Below are 20,192 nucleotides of genomic sequence, written 5' to 3'. Positions count from 1 at the left end.
GCAACTCTTCTGCTTGACTCACTGCAGTGTTTTGGCATGTGTCTCTTGACAGCTATTGATCTGCTGATCTAGTAGGTAACCTGCCTAATATGAGAGAATTATCTTGACAGTCTGTGTACATTTCTTAGAAGCAAAGGTTGAGGGCTAAATGTGATTTTGCCAAATGCTGCCTGTGTCTTCCTTGCTTGTTTTTTCTTTCCAAAAGGTTTCTAATGCTTGCATTTGAGTAGATGTGAAGCTGCTGCGGCTCCTTATCCCCAGGTTCTGCCGATGGTGAGGCTGAGCGTGTATGCTCCTTAGACACACATGGATGAACATACAGACACACAGACTCACACACGCACAGTACACACAGAGCCAGCCACACAGATCGATGCAGACAAAACTAAACACTTTTCCTGGCACCCATGTTAATGCACAGAGCAATCACACAACGGACGGCCCAATCCTCTTGCTCTTCCCTGGCTGATTAGGATTGAAGTCTGCTAGTGGAGGGAGATACATATATATACAAATACACAAAATGGATCACTCCAGTAGCTGGTCTTAGACATCAGCTGGTATCTGGTCCAGGATGCCCCCATATTGCCAGTTGCTTTCACTTGGATTCATGAGCCCATGAGATTTGTGGTCTCATGCCAGTTGCAGGTAATCAGATCTCTTAATCTATCACCAACTAGTCTGGCTTAAATTTCCCTAGCATTCACACATACCCACTCAGAGAAGAGAGAAGTGGGATTTAATGAGAATGTAGGATAGCTTGCAGTGTCTAAGCACAGGGCTCAGCCAGGCAAGTGTATGGATCAGTTGCTGTTTATACTTCACTGGCCCCTCTTATCCTGTCTCCTTTATTGACTCATGCTTGTTCATCCCTAGTCCACCCTGACCCCCTCCCATTCCCTGCCCCTGGTCCTTCCACTAAGCATCCCATGATGAGTCTCACACATTTCCACAAAATGTCTGATGGCAAATTTTACACAGTCCCAAAATTCTGTTACCCTTCTTCTGATAACAGGTTCCATACCCTTGTAGGCAGTAACTCCCTCTAGTCTGCAAGGCTTTCTGGGGAGGCACTTTCTTGGGTTGACTCATCTAGGTGAGTTTCCTCCAAGGCCCAGGGGCTGATCGCTCCCCATGGATGGCGCTGGGAGCAGCAGGTCAGGGTGCTCCGTTGGTGCTCGTGAGCATCCTGGGGCCTCTCTGGTCCTCCAGGATCTCTGTGTTTAGCCAATAGCTGTGCAAAGGTGAGGACTATTTGGCACATCCTCTAGCTAATTGGAAAAGAGATCCTCAAGAGACTTAGAGAGCAGCTTCTCCCTACAGAAAATTTTCTCTTTCAAAGTAAAATTTGGTATTTGTTTTTAGTTGTACACTACTTTTAAATTACATGAATATTTTAAATGCGTGTGGCATCAATGGAATAGATAGCTAAATAAGTTTTTAAGTAGCCATGTGAAATGTAATGATAGTGTAGAATAAGACAGCACAAAATTATCATTTTTTATTGCTGATTCTATAGCACAGCACCATGTGTCATCTGGAAAATAAAGCAGCATGAGTGCCTTTCCTGAGATGCTCCACAACTGTGGCATGCCTCATTGTCACCACTGAGGACACAGGAATTACTGCTGTGTCTGTAATTGATTTTTCAGTTCACTGGTCAAACAGGAAAAAAAAAAACAAAACACCAAGTAGGTTTTTTTTTTTCAAATAAAATAAAATATTTTGCTTTGTTTTGAGAAATTTTACAGTTTAAAAAATCCCTTAAGTTTGTCATAGCAATAAAAAATATTGTAAAAAGAAAAATTAAAAAACATGGTGAAACAATTTTTTTTTGCCCCCCTCTGAGGGTGCCTACTTTTAGGTTCAATGTACAACCAAATTTAACTAGATTTCAACAATAGTTACACTGCTTGGATACTGTACTTTTAGTAAATAAACTGTTCAATGAAAAACACATGACAACTCTAATGATGGTTTAGAACATGATTTAATAATCTTAATTCATCATATTGTTCAGTCACATATTAGACTATATGTCATCATTTGCTCAATCACTGCAATAGGTGCTACATATGCAATCATCAGAATGAATATCTCAGTTGCAAATCCAGATGTCACCTGTACTGAAAATAAATAATTTTAACTCTATCGTTGAAATTCTGATCCAAAACCACTGATCAAACCAAAACCATTGTTTTCAAAGGGTTTTGAATCCAATCTTTAAAGGCCGTGTTCAGTAAGGTTACTATCAATGTGTATCTCCCAGTGCTTGCTTGGGAGTTAGTGGCTTGCTGCATGCCAGAGGTAACGAGATTATGACTGGTATGGGAGACACCTCTGCTTTTACCTGATGTCTGTGTTGCTAGTTCTCCCTCTGGCCCATGGAGCTGAAATGAAGGTGTGCTTTGTTTTGTGTTCACACAAGCAAACTGAAGCTTGTGTTCCCAAAATCTTGTCTGCTTTTTTCCCAATTACACTAATGACTGGTCAAATCAAAGATTTTATCTTTAACAAAAAGCTTCACATTTCTTATGTTCTTAGATCACACAACTGCAGCAATATCACCACCATTGCTGATAGAGTATGAATAAACCAAATTCAGGTTTTTCCCTACCAGCTTTTAGGTGGATATAACAGAAAATACTGAAAAATATTGAAATTAATTAATGAAGAAACTGGACAGTGTATTTCTTTTCATATATCTTTGTCTGATGTTTAAACAGAGAAATCTTAGATGGAAATCCTGGCTTAGCTGTGGTTGCACAAGATTTTGATTGCTTAGATGTGGCAACTACTAACACTTAATAAGCTATTGAAAAAATGTAACAATACTCTGTGTGAGTGTGCCTTTTTGTGTGTGAGAGATTTTGCAAATTTATTTGTATCCTTCCTACCTACAGTGATGCACTGAGACTGATATGACATATTGAAATTGCCGAAGTGTAGCAGAAATATAATCTACATTTGTTTTTCACGTCAATCAGTATGAACAAAGCAAGTAGACTATACGAACAAGAAAACACACTTTTTTCCTGGTCACTTAAGAGTAGGACAGTGATTTAGAGCCTAAACTGGAAACTACCAATTTTATTTATTTTTCTGATATCAATAACCCCCCCTCACACACTTGTTTGAATATTGTGGTATAGAATAGTGACTAATCACTCAGGGAAACGGATGAAGCAGGTTGATAATCTGCTGAAATATTGTTTGTTTTTCCTTGCAAGTGGTTATTAAAAAAAGTAGTTCCATTATAGTCCATAATGCAATTACTCATGTGGATATGGTTTATGTGAATAAAGACTACTTATGTGCCTACTTTGAAAGACTATACACTATAGTATTTCATATGGGACATCTTCCTGATTATACCCAAGATGACAAGAAGGCCAAAGTTTGTATAGTATTAGATGTAATATGGATTGAAACGCATGCCTAAGAGTAACTTCCATTCCTCTCCTTATTGCTGATCTGTTGCTTCTTGTTTCAACTAAAGCTTTGTTTTTGTGAAAAGCTTTAAAAAACACACAGACACAAGCAAACGAAGCTTTGCACACTTTACATAGTCTCTCTGACCTCAGAGGAATCACCTGAAATGGCATAAAATAAGATACATTTATTCCATGTAACAGTGCGGAGCTGCAGTGCTTATAAGCTGGTATAGGAACTGGTTTCCACAGAAGGAGGTAATGACGTACCCGTGGCTGCCTGCTCCTGCTGCTTCCCTATGGATGAAGCTTACTAGTCTCTGCACTCAGTTGTAGGAGCTAAACCGGTAGAGAACTAACCCTACAAAAAGAGGGGATATTCTTCTGCCAGTCTAAATCCCTGGCTTACCATCAAATGACAGTGTTTATGCAAGCAAGGGATGAAAGAGTGCGGGAAAAGGGACAAGGGATCTTCTTTTTCTTCCAGTAGCTGATAGTCATTAGATTGGTTCAGCTGTATCACCCAGTTGTGCCAGTGTCTTTGCAGAGAGCATATAATAGAGCCTTTTTGATGTTTTTTTTTCACTATTTGTATGTGGCTACTGCAATGATGGGGAACCTGGGGACAGAAACACCCTGTGACTTTATTTCATCTAGTCCGTGGCAACATGATTTCTTCCTCTTTGTTAATGGCCAGTGTATGTGTTAATGCATGATCTGTGCAACTTTCAGGAAAGAAAAGGTTCAAACAGCCAAGCAGATGGGTGTCAGAATTGAACATGAATGTTTAAGTGGCGAGGTTAGGAAATGGTGATCATAACAAACAATGGAATTCAGAAGACTTTCCTTGATTTAATGCTAGGTTTGTGTATAACACTGCATCTATGCTAAATACATTATATTCATATTTGCGAGTTGTGAAATAATAATGTCGAACAGTATCTTGCCTTCTTGCCTGGACAAACTTCCCACAGAAGTAAAGGAGTAAGGGCCGCAACATAGTGGCAGATGCACTGTGCCAGTATGACTGAAATTTCATTCACATGAAGGAAAGAAATTTAAAGTTGCCGTGAAGGAACAAGAACAGGTAGAATTTATATATATTTAAAGGTCTTTGCTGTGTATGGTTAAACATACTCTTTAAGTGGATTCAATTTTATGTAAAACGAGGAATAATAATAATTAATTATCTTTATTTTTTCCAGGAGCATGATTATGAACACTTAAGTTTTTGGTGTACCAATATCATACTGATTTATGAGATAGCTATTGATGATTTCACTACAAGAAAAACGCTATAAAAGTGGCAGGTTAATTACAGGATACACCGTTAATGGGTGAGATGTGGTTATGTCGGTTTTCCAAGTTACACTCTCATAACACAGGGTTACATCTTCTGGAACGTACTATATACATATGTTATGCATAATCATCAGGAAAACTTCACAGTCTGTACACATAGATATCTCTGAGTCTCTTTCTTCAGTCCTTCTTCAGATTGATTTCAGGAAGGATTACTTGCATTAGCAGAGAATGCAGGACTGAGTGTTTGCAGTGGTTTTGAATAATGAATTTCTGTAGGATTCATTCAGTTCCTCAAACATTCTCTGTAAAGCAAGCAGCATACTTTGAAGTCTGTGCTAGGAGAAAAAGAAACAAAACCAAAATGCGATTCTCCTGAAGTACTATCCTCCTTTTGTGGAATGATTCAGCGGCTTAATGAGGTTAATTTGTATTAGGTTGTGGGAAATCCTTTATCTACTGTATAGAGGCTTTCGTTTCACATGAATGTGACAGATACTGTACTTACTGCACTGGAACTTAATTATTTGATAGCATAAGGAGCTGAAATCCCTACATTTCCTCTCAAGGAATATTCATTGCATACTCCAGATGGTAAATAGAAACTAGAGGATGGTTGGCCTAGATTTTCAACGTTTGAAATATTCTTGTATACTTTTCTAGGTTGTTTTGGTTTTATATCTAGAAAATTTCAAAGCAGTTTTATTAAAGATTCCCCAAAATACTATCAATAGTATGTGATTATTTTTTGTTCTCTCCCATTTTCACATATCTTTTCACCCTTTGAAATGCTTTTTCTGTATTGTACATGAATGTAAATGACCATTTCATTTAATTACACTCTCTTGCCATAAAAGTCTTAAAATGCCCGATTTCCTCTCCCTAATTACTACAAACCAAGCCTTCCAAAAGTTTTGTTTCAGTATGAATATTTCTCTCACAACATTTTACAGCAGCTCTTTTAACTGGCTTCCATTCCAGGTGGCTATTGGTGCACATTGTACTTTATTTTCTCTACAGGCATTTCTGTAGACCTGGTAGAGCTGTGTAAAGCTATTTAATAAGAGAATGAGGAAACAAAATTTCAGGATCAGTGATACACATCAGAATACAAATATGGACTGAAAACTAATATACTGAAAGATTAAGTGGGACGAAGTTCACATCCTACCACTAAATTTACTTTCTTTTTTAGATTCAGTGTCTGAGTTTTTTATGTACCTTTCATAAAATACAAATAAGTGAATTTGTGTTAACATATGTGGGTATAAGATGTGTAATTGCCTATCAAAATAAAAATTAATGCGAACTTACGAAAGCAGCATGTGTTTGTTCTACTGTATATTATACATTAGAAATATATCTTAGAATAATTTTTTTAGCATATTCAGAAATAAAAAAACCTTATAACAGTTTTATTGAGAAAAATGAAATGTATTTATTTAAATTGTTTTATTGGCATACATACCAGTGAAATTATTTGGAAAATAATTAAAAGTAATTTTTACAGCAGACTGTGCTGGTAGCTGTGAAAATATTTGCTCATCAGCAAAGGTATGAAAATATCAGAGACTGCAAAGTTCACACAGATAGTACGAATTGCTTTCCTCATCCTCTATTGAATTAAAAGTGATAAATAGTCAAAAAACAAAGAAAAGCATTTTTATGCAAAAAAGATTTTTTTTCTCCTACATTTCTGATTTATATGTAACATTTCAGTGTATCACAATATGATGGATCATGGGTTAATTGTTTGCGTTGTGTTATATCATTTCAGCTGTAATACAGCATGATGTGATAGAGTATAATCTAACCTGACATAGTACAATGCAGTGAGTGATCAACAACAAAGATCACAGACTGTTCAGTGGACTTTGTTCTACTGAAAAACGCATAATTGCCTGCATGAAATGTTTAGTAGTTTATGTTTTGTTGATGAAGATGCAGTGTCTAATTGCTGCCTGTGGCTTTTGTCTCTAGGCACATTCTTGGGGTCCATAGCCTACATCAAGTTTGTTTTCCTTCCTCAGCCCTTTTGGGAGCTGATACCGTGCAATAACAACTGAGTGGATCCAGGGATCAATGTTGGGCTCCTGAAAGCATGTTAGTAGGGCCTTCTCCTCGTGGAAGCTCTCATTTATTGTTTGCCATTAGGGATATAAAAGGTAGCTGAAGCGTTCAGTACATAGGCTTTGCATAAAGCATACAAAAAGTTAAGCAGCAGATAAAATAGAGGACTTAGGGGCACTGTTAAAACACATATTGCTTTGCATAATGAATATTCCTCCCTGTACAAGGTTGTAGGTCAATTCCAGCTAAAAGTTCAGATTTCTTTCTCTCTTCCTTCTGATGGAAATGAACGATCCCCAGAAATATCTGGTCTTGTATCAGTCACCACTGCAAGTTCAGTTAAAATGACTTTTTCTGAACTCCAGATCCTTTGGTAACCGGCTGCTGAACCAGAAAGGGTAGTTTGGTAATTCTCCTCCTACCAAATTGGTCCTCTCATATGACTCCAGTAGCATGATTCTGGTGATCAGTTAGAGCAGCATGGGTGGGGGTGATGGGTACTGGATATGGGATAATGAAAATTGTCCTGTTGCCTCCCCGTGTTTGAAAAATTTGGTTCCCCATGTTCCCAGACTTTCTTTGCAGTGCCAGGCAGAAAGACTTAAAATGCAATTCCTTAGTAGATTTTATTTCTGGGTTTTGTTTGAGCGCTGTCCCTGTATCCTGCCAGTTCTTCCCTGTCCATCTGTAGGAAGGTTTTGGGATATCGTCAAGAACGGCATCTGTCCTGGACATAAAATCTGGAGACATAGATTCTGAAAACATATGCATGTATGGGTATTTTAACATTGATACACTTCCATTTCAAGATTTCTCCCTTAGGGAAAAGAAAAAAAAAATTTGGTAGAGATACACAGCTGTTTATGGGAGTCCAGAAATTAATATATTTTCTAGGTTACTTTTATAATGTTTCTGCTTCCTGCTTCACTGGAACAGTCCCATATGCAGCCTTCTCCAATTGTTCTTCTTTAGCCAGTGTTTTCTGCCTGAGATAGTTATACTACGTTTGGAAAAGAAATCAACTTTACATTCTAGTGTTAGTAGCATTGTAATTGTAGTTTCATGCATGGCAGATTGCCTTACAGAGCCAAGTTTAACGCATTTCTAATTAAAAAAATCCCCCAAACAGTGTGATGCTACCTCGCAATGTTATCAAATTGCTCATCTTCTTATTTTCACAGCTCACCATGTTAAAACTGGGACTTGTGAAGTGGTGGCACTCCACAGATGTTGCAATAAGAACAAGATAGAAGAAAGATCACAGACGGTGAAGTGCTCCTGCTTCCCTGGGCAGGTAGCAGGTACCACCCGGGCAGCTCCTTCTTGTGTTGATGGTGCGACTACTCTATTGCTTCTTTTCGTTGCATGTTCCTAGAGGGTTTTGCTGGCTTAATGTCATCAGTGAGAACCACACCATTAGAGTTAGCTATTTAAAATAAGAATAGGAAGCCTTCTGCGTTTTGAAGGGCATGCCCAAGGTGAATGGGAGGAAGATGGGAAAAATGAATTATTTGCTATTACTCTGTGGAAATGCTAAGCAAAATTATTAGATGCCAGTAAAAGAGACCTCTTGAGAAGCTGAATTTGATCTAACTAACAGAGTGCCCTCAGAGTTGTATGAAATTGACTTAATTAAAAGTGTTTATGCAAAATCTACATGAGCATCTCATTTTCATGTGCTGCAGTCTTACATTTTATTTATATATTTATTTTTATCATACAGGAACAAACAAGCAAGGAAACAGAACACAGTTCTGGCTGTTTTTTAGTCTTCTTAGACCAACACTATTTTTCCTATTCACAGTGCAATATTAATGTTTTACTTAACAAATCTGGCATAGGCTTATATGTTTTATTTGGGAAAATACTAGCTGATCTTTCACATCTCTTCCTCTGAAAGAGGAGCAGGATGGATTCACCCTTTACATGATCTCTTTACTGTTGATATGTTGTTGGCTGTCAGAGAAGCTGTAAATATGTCATCACTGGCGAATAAATTTAATCAGGCTATGCTAGACTGTATAGTAGATCAGGCAAAATACACTAACTCAAAAGGAGATATTCTACTTAAAACTTTGAAATCTGGCTAAGCAAGAAAAAACAAGGGTTGGAAAGAAATGCTGTGAAATTAGTTCCTGAGCTGCAGTAAATTAAAAAAAAAAAACAGTAAAGAGATTGACTTTGAAGCACATAGCACCTTCTGCAAATTGAGACCTAATTTCTTATGAAGATTCTGAGCTGGCTGAAAATCACAGACTAGCTGTCAGTCAATATTTCTAACATTTTCCTGGAAAAGAAAATAAATGTTGCAACATAATGACATATTAAAGTGTTCATTTCAACAACATGCAAATGTGTTTGTGTTCCTCCTTTGTAGCTTCAATAGTGGAGCAGAAATGGTGGTGCCACATGCAACCATGTCTTGAAGGGGAGGAATGTAAAGTTCTTCCAGATCGTAAGGGATGGAGCTGTTCCTCTGGGAATAAAGTGAAAACAACTAGGGTAGGTATGATACCAACCTTACATGTTACCAACAGGTGAGAAAAAAAAGTGCACAGGAAATTGGGTGCACATAGAAGACATCAGTTGAGAAGACTAAAGAAGTGTGGGAAGAGAGTCATACTGGGATTGGACTTCCTGGTCCTGCACACTTTTCTCAGCACACTTTGCAATTGCTTGAACATGGTAAGCAGTGTGCCAGACCTTCTGAGGTAAGCAGTGGAGATGATAGAGTTGACCCATTTTTCAGCCACCTGTAATGATCAAATGTATTATAATCTGATATGTATTTCTCTCTGAAACCAGTTGCACAAAGTCTATACACCCTGCTAAGATCTTCATTCACAGGATAACAAACAGGTGCATTTTTATCAATAACATGGAATTACCGTGTTTCTACATAGAAACTGCTGAGTATGGTAAGCAATTGATGTGTCATGACAGTATGATCTTCTGGTTCTTTCCATCTTGTATGACTGGGATTTCCTAAAAGATTTTGACAGAGTTTCAGTGAGTTCCTTTTCTCCATTTGACACTTTTTATATTATTGGTTCAAAATTACGTTAACAGAAATGCATCTTACAGTCATCATATACAATGCCTGACAATAAAGTAAACCTCTTGTCATCTCAGATTTTAATGGCTAACAGAAACAACAAATTCTTCAGATAAGCATTAAGGGCTCACACTTCCTAAAACTACAGCGTTGTATCTCTATAGGGTCAACACAATTCTTTATTAACATAAAACAGATTAAAACACACTCTGAAGACACACATGCATGTGTGTAAGCATAAACACCTCTACCCCTAACGCCACCACACATACTGATGACTGGTTTTCCTTGTAAGTATTTAGTAATTGTTTGCAGTGTCGGGCCATAATTTGCTAGTGTGGTGTTTAGTCTATGCAGGTGTTTGAGTGTCTAAGTCATTTGATGGAAATCCTCCTTGCATAGGCACTAAATTTCTGGTACACTTTAGTTGTAGTGAAATGTAGTGTGCATTGAGTGAATTATATTTCTTCTGTTCTACAGAGAGGTCTATATGTCTCAGTTTCTGTATGCATAAGTCTTTAAAACATTTTGACGTTCTTTGAAGGAAGGATACTTCCTAAATGTTTGATATATAATGTGTTTCTTCTGAAGCTAACCTTGCTTGCATGCTGCCCACACTTAACTTTGTACGTGCCAATGCAAATCTGATTATATGCACATAAAATATGTATGTGTGTGATTATAACCAAAAGGAACTAGATAGAATTTAATAATAGTAATAGAAATAGAAAAAGAATTGTGTGTGTGTGTGTTTTGACATTTGTCCTGGCTACTGCTACATGGCACTATTAGTGTTGAAGAACACATGTGATTTTGTATTTAATGTGAGTGTTTAACAAGCAGTAAGTAAAAATGTGGGTCTGGATTACAAAGAGGTCACAAAAGGGGGAGATATCAATTAAAATCGCCTTGAGGAGATTTCTTCCTAACATTTTGTCAGAAGATAGGTTTTTCTATGTTGGTCAAGGTTATGAAGTTCTGCCCACTGTTAGGAGTCTACAGAAGCCCAAGGCTCTTGTTTTTAAGGGCTTATGCCTCTGCTGCAGACTCGTAGGTCTGGCTCTTTGCAGGAGTTGGATGGTGGCAATCCTCAGGACTCATTTCATACCTCTTCAAAAGAGAAGCTGTAAAAAAGCCAGTCCTATTCACTATTTGCCATCATATGCACTGATTCAGTACAATGACTACCATAACCCGCTTGCAGATCTAAAGGATCTAACTAAAGGAACCACTAAAAGGAAAATACTAATCCCCTTAAATCCCCCCCCATTTGTTCTGCCTTCTAGTTTGTCCAGATATTATGTTTGCCCCCTTCTTCCTTTGTTTCCCACACAGCTGCAAAGCTGTTTTGAGACAATAGCAAACTTGAATTCAAATTTCTGACAGAGAGTTGGATTCAGTTATTGAAACCAGGTGGCAGGTGAGTGAAGGTCTGTCTTTCCAGACGCAGGAGGCTGAGATTTTAACAGATGACATTCTGATGCCCAGAAAAATATACATTGCTATTGGAAATGTAAGTGATTCTTTGTGTTAAGAGAGTAACTTATTATCAAAAAGCAAGTACTTTTCCCTAACATGTAGTGACTACAATGTTTTTGTAGCTCTTCTTTCTGCTCCCCAAAGTCTATATAAATAAAAGGAAAAATTCTGAAGTGCTTCGTGGTTTCAAAACCCCCCTTTTTTGAGAAAAATAAAAAGACTGTAGAGAGTCAGTATTAAGAAGTCATGAATAATAAGTTTCTGATTGTGGAATGAAATAACCCATATGTGATTATCATGTATAATGTAAAAGCATAAAGAAACAAAGGGAACTGAACAGCTTGGGTGATTTAAGTGTATTGCAGAAAAGCCTTGTGAAGGCTTTCCTGAAAGGTCTAAGAAAGTCTATATTCACCTCCAAACATTTTCTGTAAGTTTGCCTCCTTCATGTGCAGAAAAAGTAACCCAATTAACCGCTGAAGTACTGCCTTCTCTTCTACAGGATACCAAGTTCAAAAGCAGCACCTACGTTTCCACATCTCAAGCTATTAATAGTTAGGCATTCTATTAGAGGTAACACTAGTGGAGGAAGGAGGTATTTTGCTAGTCCACCTCTGTTAGCATATTTAATCACACTGTTGTAAAAAAGATGATACCAACTTCTTAATACTTATGGTGTCGGTCACTAAGCAAAAAGGCCAAGTGAATAATGGGAGAAAACTAATTGATTTTTAAAAATGTGGTCTACTTGAGGTTTTGCATTTTGTTCAGATACAGGGATCTAATAAGGTAATACATGAATAATGAATTAGAAATAGCATGAATGTCATGATACTCAGAATTCAGATGTTAAGAAAAGTCAGGTGGAAATTATTTACCTTCAGAATGCAAAAAACGATATTATGGAAAGATTAAATTGTTTTTCCTAATTTGTCTGCATATTAGTGGGAGACATTAGGAGTTAACTATGGAAGAGGAATGAATACGGGGGGGAAAGTGTGTATGAATAAGCTGAGTACTGAGTTAATTTGTGCTGGTTTAGAATTGACTATTTTGGGTCTACGTAGCCTGCGGGAGGGGAAGGGGAGAAAAGGCAATGACAATTTAGCTAAAACAGTAAATTTTTTGACTTCATATAAAGAAATGTGTGTTTGCATTCCTGAGCATTATACCACAACAAAAAAGGATGTTCAGGAATGCCTTAGGAGAATAATGAAATTATTATGTGCATAGCTGAGATTTACCAGGCACATTGCGCATTCTCCTCCAGACTGAGAAACTGTTGTGAGAGGAAGCAATTGAATTTTTTTCTGTATGGCTAGCCTCAATGTTTTGATAAATAAACACAAAATTTTTGTCACATTACCCTCTTTAATTGATGTCAAAAGTGTTAAAACAGGGGAAAATCCAAAGACTTTTTTTTTGACCTTTGAAATATTTTTTCTTCTTACAGCCTTTTTCTAATATAATTATTTTCATTCAAAAAGCTTGCTTGGTTGTGTTTCCTTTCCTTTTTGCAAAATAAAACAGGGGAATTTTCCCGTCAGTTGAAAACTCCAAAATATAGCAGTATTATGTATAAAATTGACAATGACATTAAAAAAATGCTAAGATTTTGTATTAAACAAAGGAGCCCTTTACAAAGACTGGAAAACAACATTCTGCAGTCAGATAAGAGCTAAGGAGAAAGAATTTCATATTTGTCTCAGTTATGGGATGTATTCCATACCAAAGGTCTCTGCACAGGGGTTTTTCAAGCGCAGATCCAGATGTCAGGCTTTACTTGTATTTTTAAGAACAGTACATTGTCCGTTATCTTCATAATAGAGACTTTAAATAAGAAAGCTGCATGTAACCTGCATGAAAGTGCATGCTGCAATGCCTCCTGGGGTCCCAGTTCCCCGGGCATCCACCCTGTGACTAGCTTGGAGCATGTCGTGGCTCCTGGGCAGCCCGTAAACCCTTGTGTCTTTCCTGCAGAAACTAGAGCACAGGAACAGAGGTAAAGTGGTGCATTGTGGGTCTCATCTTGAGATCCTGGACCTGCAACATGACTGAAGAAGTGTGCACTTGTGCCTGGGAGTGCCTAGGAGCCCCACTCTCTGGGCTGATATTTTACGAAGATGTAGAGAAATATGCATTGATATTTTTCATGTGAAATAGAATAGAATAGAATAGACTATTTCAGTTGGAAGGGACCTACAACGATCGTCTAGTCCAACTGCCTGACCAATTCAGGGCTGACCAAAAGTTAAAGCATGTTGTTAAGGGCATTGTCCAAACGTCTCTTAATCACTGACAGGCTTGGGTCATTGACCACTTCTCTAGGAAGCTTGTTCCAGTGTTTGACCACCCTCTCAGTAAAGAAATGTTTCCTAACGTCCAGTCTAAACTCCCCCTGGTGCAGCTTTGAACCATTGCACGGTAATGAAATAGTACCTCGTCCTTAAGCTTTTAGTCTGATTTGGTAGAACTGCTTGTGGAATAAGGCATAGTTTAACGCTAAGTACCAAGTTCTGATTAAAATATGTGGAGTGGAATTTACTGGGATTTGCTTGGGTTGGGACTCTCTAGAGTGATATGACTAGCCTAAGCTCTAGGCTGTCTTTTTAGTATTGGAGAGAACTGTTCAATTCCAAAGGACAATTCATTTTGTCCGAAGTCAGATAATTATCTTCTGAAGATGCTTATGTCTCCCTAATAACTAAAGGAAAGCTATGGTGACTAGCTTAGCGCCTAACATTTAGATACTTAATGTTGAATAGGAAGATGCTGGCTCAAAGACTTTACTCTCTGTAATGTGGTCTTCAGTAGGAAGATGATCAAAAAAGCCCCTTCATTCTTTGTCAGTTTGAGAAGCTTGGGACTTTGACCACTATCAAATGTGATATAATACAAGAGAAGTTTCAAAAATGTTCATGTTCTGAGGATACACAGCTATGAGCTAAATTGGTGAATCATATTATGATGAGTAACTTGTCCAGTATCTATTATTCAGCAAAAATTGGCAACCAGTGGATGTCCTTTTAGAATTGACTTGTTGGTATAATACTACTAATAATACTTATACTAATAATATAAATTAACCCAAAAGATCAGATGTAATGCATAGCAGGTATTGATTATTAACCTCTGAAAATCTCTCAAAGGTGAAGGTGAATGTTTTCCTAAACAAGTGAAAGTAGTATTTTCAGACAGGTCATAAAGGGCCATCTTTTGGAAATAAGCATCCATCTTCTGGAATAGCTGAGCACCCACACTTTTATGAGGGGCAGAAGGAACTGCAATTGTCACTCTGAAAACTGGCTATTATTTTTAATATGTGGAGAAAAGCACACTGCAGAACAGAGAGAAATCAATATCTAATATATTACTATGTAACTATATGCCAAACCAATATTAGAAATAGAGTACTGTTAAAAAAAAAATTACAAGGACAGAGAGAAATAAAAGAGAAATATTACAGGGCCAAAAATAAATCCATATTGAGTATATTTATCTACATTCCAAATCCAAATCTGCTTTCCAAATCAATACCAGAGATAGACGACTAGTATGAAAAGAACAGAAATATTGCCAGGATGGAGAGAAATCCATACTGAGAGTGTTTATCTACATTCCAAAACAATATGGGAGAGAGCCTGAAGTCAGATATTTGTAATATTCCATTTAATCTAATTTTACATTATGGCATCCAGAGTTTAAAAGAAACTAAAAATTGAATAACATTCTTGGAAGAGGAGAAAGTGTACCATACAACCACACCAACTGGCTGTGTATGAAGCCAAATGGTGTTCAATATGTGCATTCCACTACTCTGAATCAATGCAGTTCTGTTGCTATCTATAAATACTGCTTACATTCTCACTTGCAGATGCTGGATTGTTTCTAAATTAATTACAGCTGCTGAAAGGAGAGGCGGTAATTTTATTTATGTTTCAATTTATAAAATGTGCTGTTTATAACCCTTTCAGCACAAGGAATGAAAGGACCTCTGTTAGGTACCTTTACGTAGTAATGCTTTGCAGCGGGCTACTGAGATTCCCAGTGTCAGGAGGCAGCATTAGTGGTGGCTCAACTACTACCAGTGCTGTCATAACCACTGCTTGAGTAAGACAACATAATACAAGAGAGCTAAAATGTGTCCCTGGACATGAGAAGAAACTGGCATTTTTCTTGTAACTGAGTCTGACATCAGTGTTAGCAATGCGGCTACGTTAGTTGTTGATCTGTGCTTCTGCGCATGAGCAACAGATGCATAGGCTCTTTAAACAGCAGCAGAGGGGAAGAAAATGGAACAAGTATTAGTTTTTTTTCTGGCAAAGTTGAAAAGAAATATTGCCTTGTGGTAGCCTCTTCCCTCATGTCTTCCTCTTTCTCCTCCAGGCTTTTCAAAAACAGCAGTAGTAATGACACACAATTAGAAAAAGCAGAAATTCATCATATAAACATTGTGTATAGGTTATACTAGGATGTTTCCAACAGGCTGGACGTATGGTAGTTGTGATCAGTCAGTGCTAATACGGCAGTGTATTTCTCAAATGACATTTTTTCAGTGTAAAACTGCTGCTAACTTCCGTCACATGAAACAATTTGGCTTTTGCTTTGACTGCTGTGAAACGTGAAATACATACAGGATAAATCAATGATCTGCCATGTGTCAGTAGTAAATAATGACAGGAAGTGCTTTTCCTAATATTATTTAAGGGGCTTTATGAACAAATTAAGAAACAACCTCACTGTAAAACTGCTCTATCCCCCTGCCTCACTTCAGAGCCTCTGTCTATAGACTCCTCACCTTCTCCTTTAATTTCAGATGAAGATTTATAGGAATAATACACATATATACAGTGACTAGCAATACTCTGTGGTTCATAAAAAGGATGTGATTACAATGTAAGTAAGTGCACAGACTGTAGCAAAATATTACCTACGGAAAAGAGTGATTGCACTTGTGACAGCCTCTTTGTTGCTATGGTATCTCTTTCCATGCCTTTGGCTAATCTGTCACTAGGAGAAATTTGCAGCTGTCTCAGCATGTTTCTCATTGCTAACTCAGAGACTCGCTGTATCTAATTCGTCATTAAAACAGCAATAAGTGGTGTGTACACATTTTCCTAAAAATATGTACATGTTTCAGGAGGCAAATGAGCTGGTAATGGAAATAGGATGACTTTTTCTGGGGTCAAGGTAGCTTTTTGTATTAGTCAGTAATTATTGTTTTGATCTAGCATCACAATTCTTTCATATCAAAGCTCTGTATTTTTTCTAGGGCACCTAAACACTAATCTTTTGGGACACATGGACATTTTGATGAAAATAGCATTCCAGCCAACACATGTTACAAGGAATCATCAGTATTCAGGGCTATACAAGTCACTTATTTTCTTAAAAATAGCTGCTATATACCAAATTTACTTCTTTAATGTGAAGTTGGCGTGCCTAGTTCTACCTTATGAAAAGGTTCGTGTTGCAAGACTGCATTTGACATGAGTTTAGGCCTACAGCTTGATGATGTTCATTTGTAGGTCACAGAAACCTAGGCAAGTTATAGATCTTTTCCCCAAAGGCAAATGTACTTAAAAATACCCACAAAACACAAGTTTTGATGAAAAGGATTAAAGGAAGAAGTGTTGTGGTGTGAAGTGTTATAAGCAAAGTCATAGACTGAGACGTCAGTAAAACTTGTTGGGCAGGTGAAGATAATCTGTACATTCAACTCCCAAGACATTTTCAGTCTCAAATTTTGTTTAGTTCTGTTCTGACTTTGAGTCCTATGGATACTGATATTAAGAACTGAAAGTGAGGAACATCAAAAGAGAGAATGGGTTAAAGGCAATATTCATAGGTACAGCTCTTCTGGAAAGACGGAGCCTGTTAATGCATTACTTGAAAGAAAATAATTTCTAAAAACAGAATAGTATTTTTATGTTTTTAATTAGGCTTTTGCCTAGAAGGCTTGCAATTTTTTCTTACTTTTTTTTCAATCGCTTTCTCATCTCCTTGTGAATACACTGGGTCTTGTCTCTAGCTATTCAGAAGTGTTACTCTGATTTTTCTGTGAGTAGACACACTGTACAAATAATGAGAAATGAAATATTTTGCAATCCCTTCATCATGCTCGCAGAGTGTTAGTAATATATGCTGTGGTTTATACATGTTTATGAGGGAATAGTTTTTCCTAAGGTAAGACTGCAGCTAGCATCCATTGTAAAGCATAATTTCTGCGTTCTGCAGAACCTGAAAATTGACAGAATTACTCTGAAATAAAAGGAAAATATTTCTGCAATATTTAAAGAAAAATGCAAGTGGATTTCAGTTGCATGTCACTAATTAACTAATCAGTGATTTTTGCAAGCATTACTTTCTTCCACGTGGGAATCCTCCACTCCATCAGTCCAGCCAAGAGGTTTTCTGCCTTTGTCCCAAAAGATGCGACTTGTGATTTATTTTTCTTTTTTTTCTTTTTTCCCCCAATTGTCCTTTGCTGGCATGTTTGAGGTATTGACCTCATGTGTGAAGAATAATTTTCTGCCTCTGTGATGGAAAATAAGAATGAGTTCTGAAGGCTGTATGTAAATTACTGGTTTTCTCCACTTCTCCACAAAGTGGAAAAGTCCTGACACCGAAATCAAAGACGTTTCCACTCTCATTTGCAGCTCCATTTTCTGGCAGTCTCTTTGCCCTTTCATAGCTGTGCAGGAAGGGGTCTTTGAATATCTAGCAGTCCTTTTTAGTTTTCCTGGGAAATATTTGTCAGCTTCTACTACCTCACAAGTTACCGTATAGGAAGATGATATTCAAATGCCAGTATCGTGTGAGTCATGCTGGCATGCTTTGAAACTAGTGCTTCTTCCTTGTCTCACCCTCCTTTGCAGTCTGTAAGGGCTTCTTTGGATCATTTCTGCAAGTCAGAAATGATACATTTCAGCTCAGAAAGACCGGAGTGTTCTAAACCTCACATTACCTACTACCTAAACAGCTGCAGGCAGAACTCTTGCCTCTTTCCATGGGTATTTGGCACAGGCTTCAAAAACTGTGCGTCACTGCTTAGTTGCAGAACTGATATGAGGAATTGGAAAAGCGGCCCCCCAACTGTCCAAAAGCTATTACTTTCAATTCTCAAAAATCCCGTATTTTTCTTGAGGTATTTCCTTACTCATTAGGACTGTTTATAGAAAACCTCAGAAGTACTGCCCTGTTGCAGCTCTGTTTTTCTGCCTTCTAATAGGGAAGGAAAGAAATGGATAACAATCAATATCAAGCGGAGAAAGTCAATCATACAGAGCATTATGCACAGTCACTGTTGGAGGAGTGAACAACTCTCAAACCAGTTGAAATCGGATTACTCAGATATTATTCCCTTGCAGAGTAAAGTGAGCATGATTATAAATCTTACTTATTTCTCCATAAGAATAATGAAGATAGTCCTGTCCTATCTAAGAACTGTTCAACATGAAGAAAAAATGTATTTCAGGCAAGAGTAAGTGGAAGATTGATTCCATAAGAATTTCAAAATTGTTCATTTTTTTCATAGCTTGTAGTTTACTCCTTCTTCCATCTTGGTGAACACCAGGTTCATGTTAGGAAAGACACTACTGCTGTCTATAGAGAAAAGACTCCAAAGGACTTTATATGTTCTATAGAATGGACTTTAAGATTTCTTCTACTGCATTATTAGCATACACAGATGATTCCTTCTCCGATCTTATAGTCCTGACCATCATACATCCCCTTCCATATCTGCAGTGAGAAGTATCATAGAGCTCTGAAGTGGAGATTCTGTGTGAAGCTACAAAATACCCAGTTCACCATGACTTATTTGTATAATGTGACCGGTAGACACATCACGGCAAGACGTCTAAAACCAGAAGTGAACACAAGTGTGTCTCCAGTTTATGAAGGTGGATATGGTCTCAAGGAAACAATGGATTGTGTCTAACCAACATGTATCTACAAACTCAGTAATAGAAGATTTGAGAATTTTAATGGAGCTGCATATTTTAAGAGGTCCAAAACAGCTTTGCCTCTTCAGGTTCAAGAATGCCAGAAAATATCTTACTGATGCCAGCTAGAAGAACAACAGCTTGTTCCTTCATCTTGAATTCAAGCTTTGTGGCTCAGGAACATCTCCCTGCCAGAAGAAGACCAAAGAACTTTACTTCTGCTTGTGCTGTTACCTGTGCCTGCTGTTCAGGCAAATTCACTGAAAAATCAGAGTAGTTGTTCTAGAATTCTGAGATCCGTCTGTCCCGCCTCCTTATCGTCTTTTCACAGTGACCTTGGAAAATGAGAGCATAGCAAATTTATCATCTTCAAGGCATCATTCTAATTCCAGTTGTTAATAATTATTGTTCAACATTTTCAAAGTATGAAAAAGGAACAGGAGACTTTCTCCTAGAATGCAACTTGGCAAATTTGAAGCTGATTACTTGCAAAGCCAATTTCTTTTTTGTTCGTCATTCAAGAAATTACCAGAGTCCTTTTTCTCTCTCTGGACCTTAAAGCACATCATTGATACTTACATTCCTGAAATTTGAAGGCAACAACCTCTTCAGAGCCTTTTGGTCTTATTTTCATTACTTGAGATTTTAGAATAGCAGTGGCTAATTGTAATTAGCTACTCTGATTCATTCATACTTACCTTGTCTTGGGTCACACACTAGTCAGAAGATAATGAGAAGATGCAGGTATGAAGACAACTGGCCAGGTTCTTTAAGAAAGACAAATTAAATTGAATACCAAAGCAGGTTCTTAGTTAAATTTCTAGAGTTCTTTTTTCCTTTGACAGGATACATCTTTTCTGTGTTCTGTGATGTTCAGAAACAGTATCAAGGTGATGCCCGGTACAGAGG

At 37.5% G+C, this 20,192-nt stretch overlaps 1 protein-coding gene across 1 annotated transcript in view; it reads left to right on the top strand.

Annotated features, from left to right (window-relative positions):
* Window positions 1-20,192, top strand: part of TAFA2 (TAFA chemokine like family member 2) — a 73,515-nt gene that overhangs the window by 21,990 nt on the left and 31,333 nt on the right. The window contains exons 2-3 of the mRNA XM_075153407.1: window positions 7,985-8,137; window positions 9,181-9,305. Coding sequence (XP_075009508.1) covers window positions 7,985-8,137; window positions 9,181-9,305 — 278 coding nt within the window. The remainder of the gene's footprint in view (window positions 1-7,984; window positions 8,138-9,180; window positions 9,306-20,192) is intronic.

Source organism: Calonectris borealis, chromosome 1 (assembly GCF_964195595.1).
Source record: "Calonectris borealis chromosome 1, bCalBor7.hap1.2, whole genome shotgun sequence".
Taxonomy (NCBI): Eukaryota; Metazoa; Chordata; class Aves; order Procellariiformes; family Procellariidae; genus Calonectris; species Calonectris borealis.
This window is presented reverse-complemented; position numbering and strand designations above follow the sequence as displayed.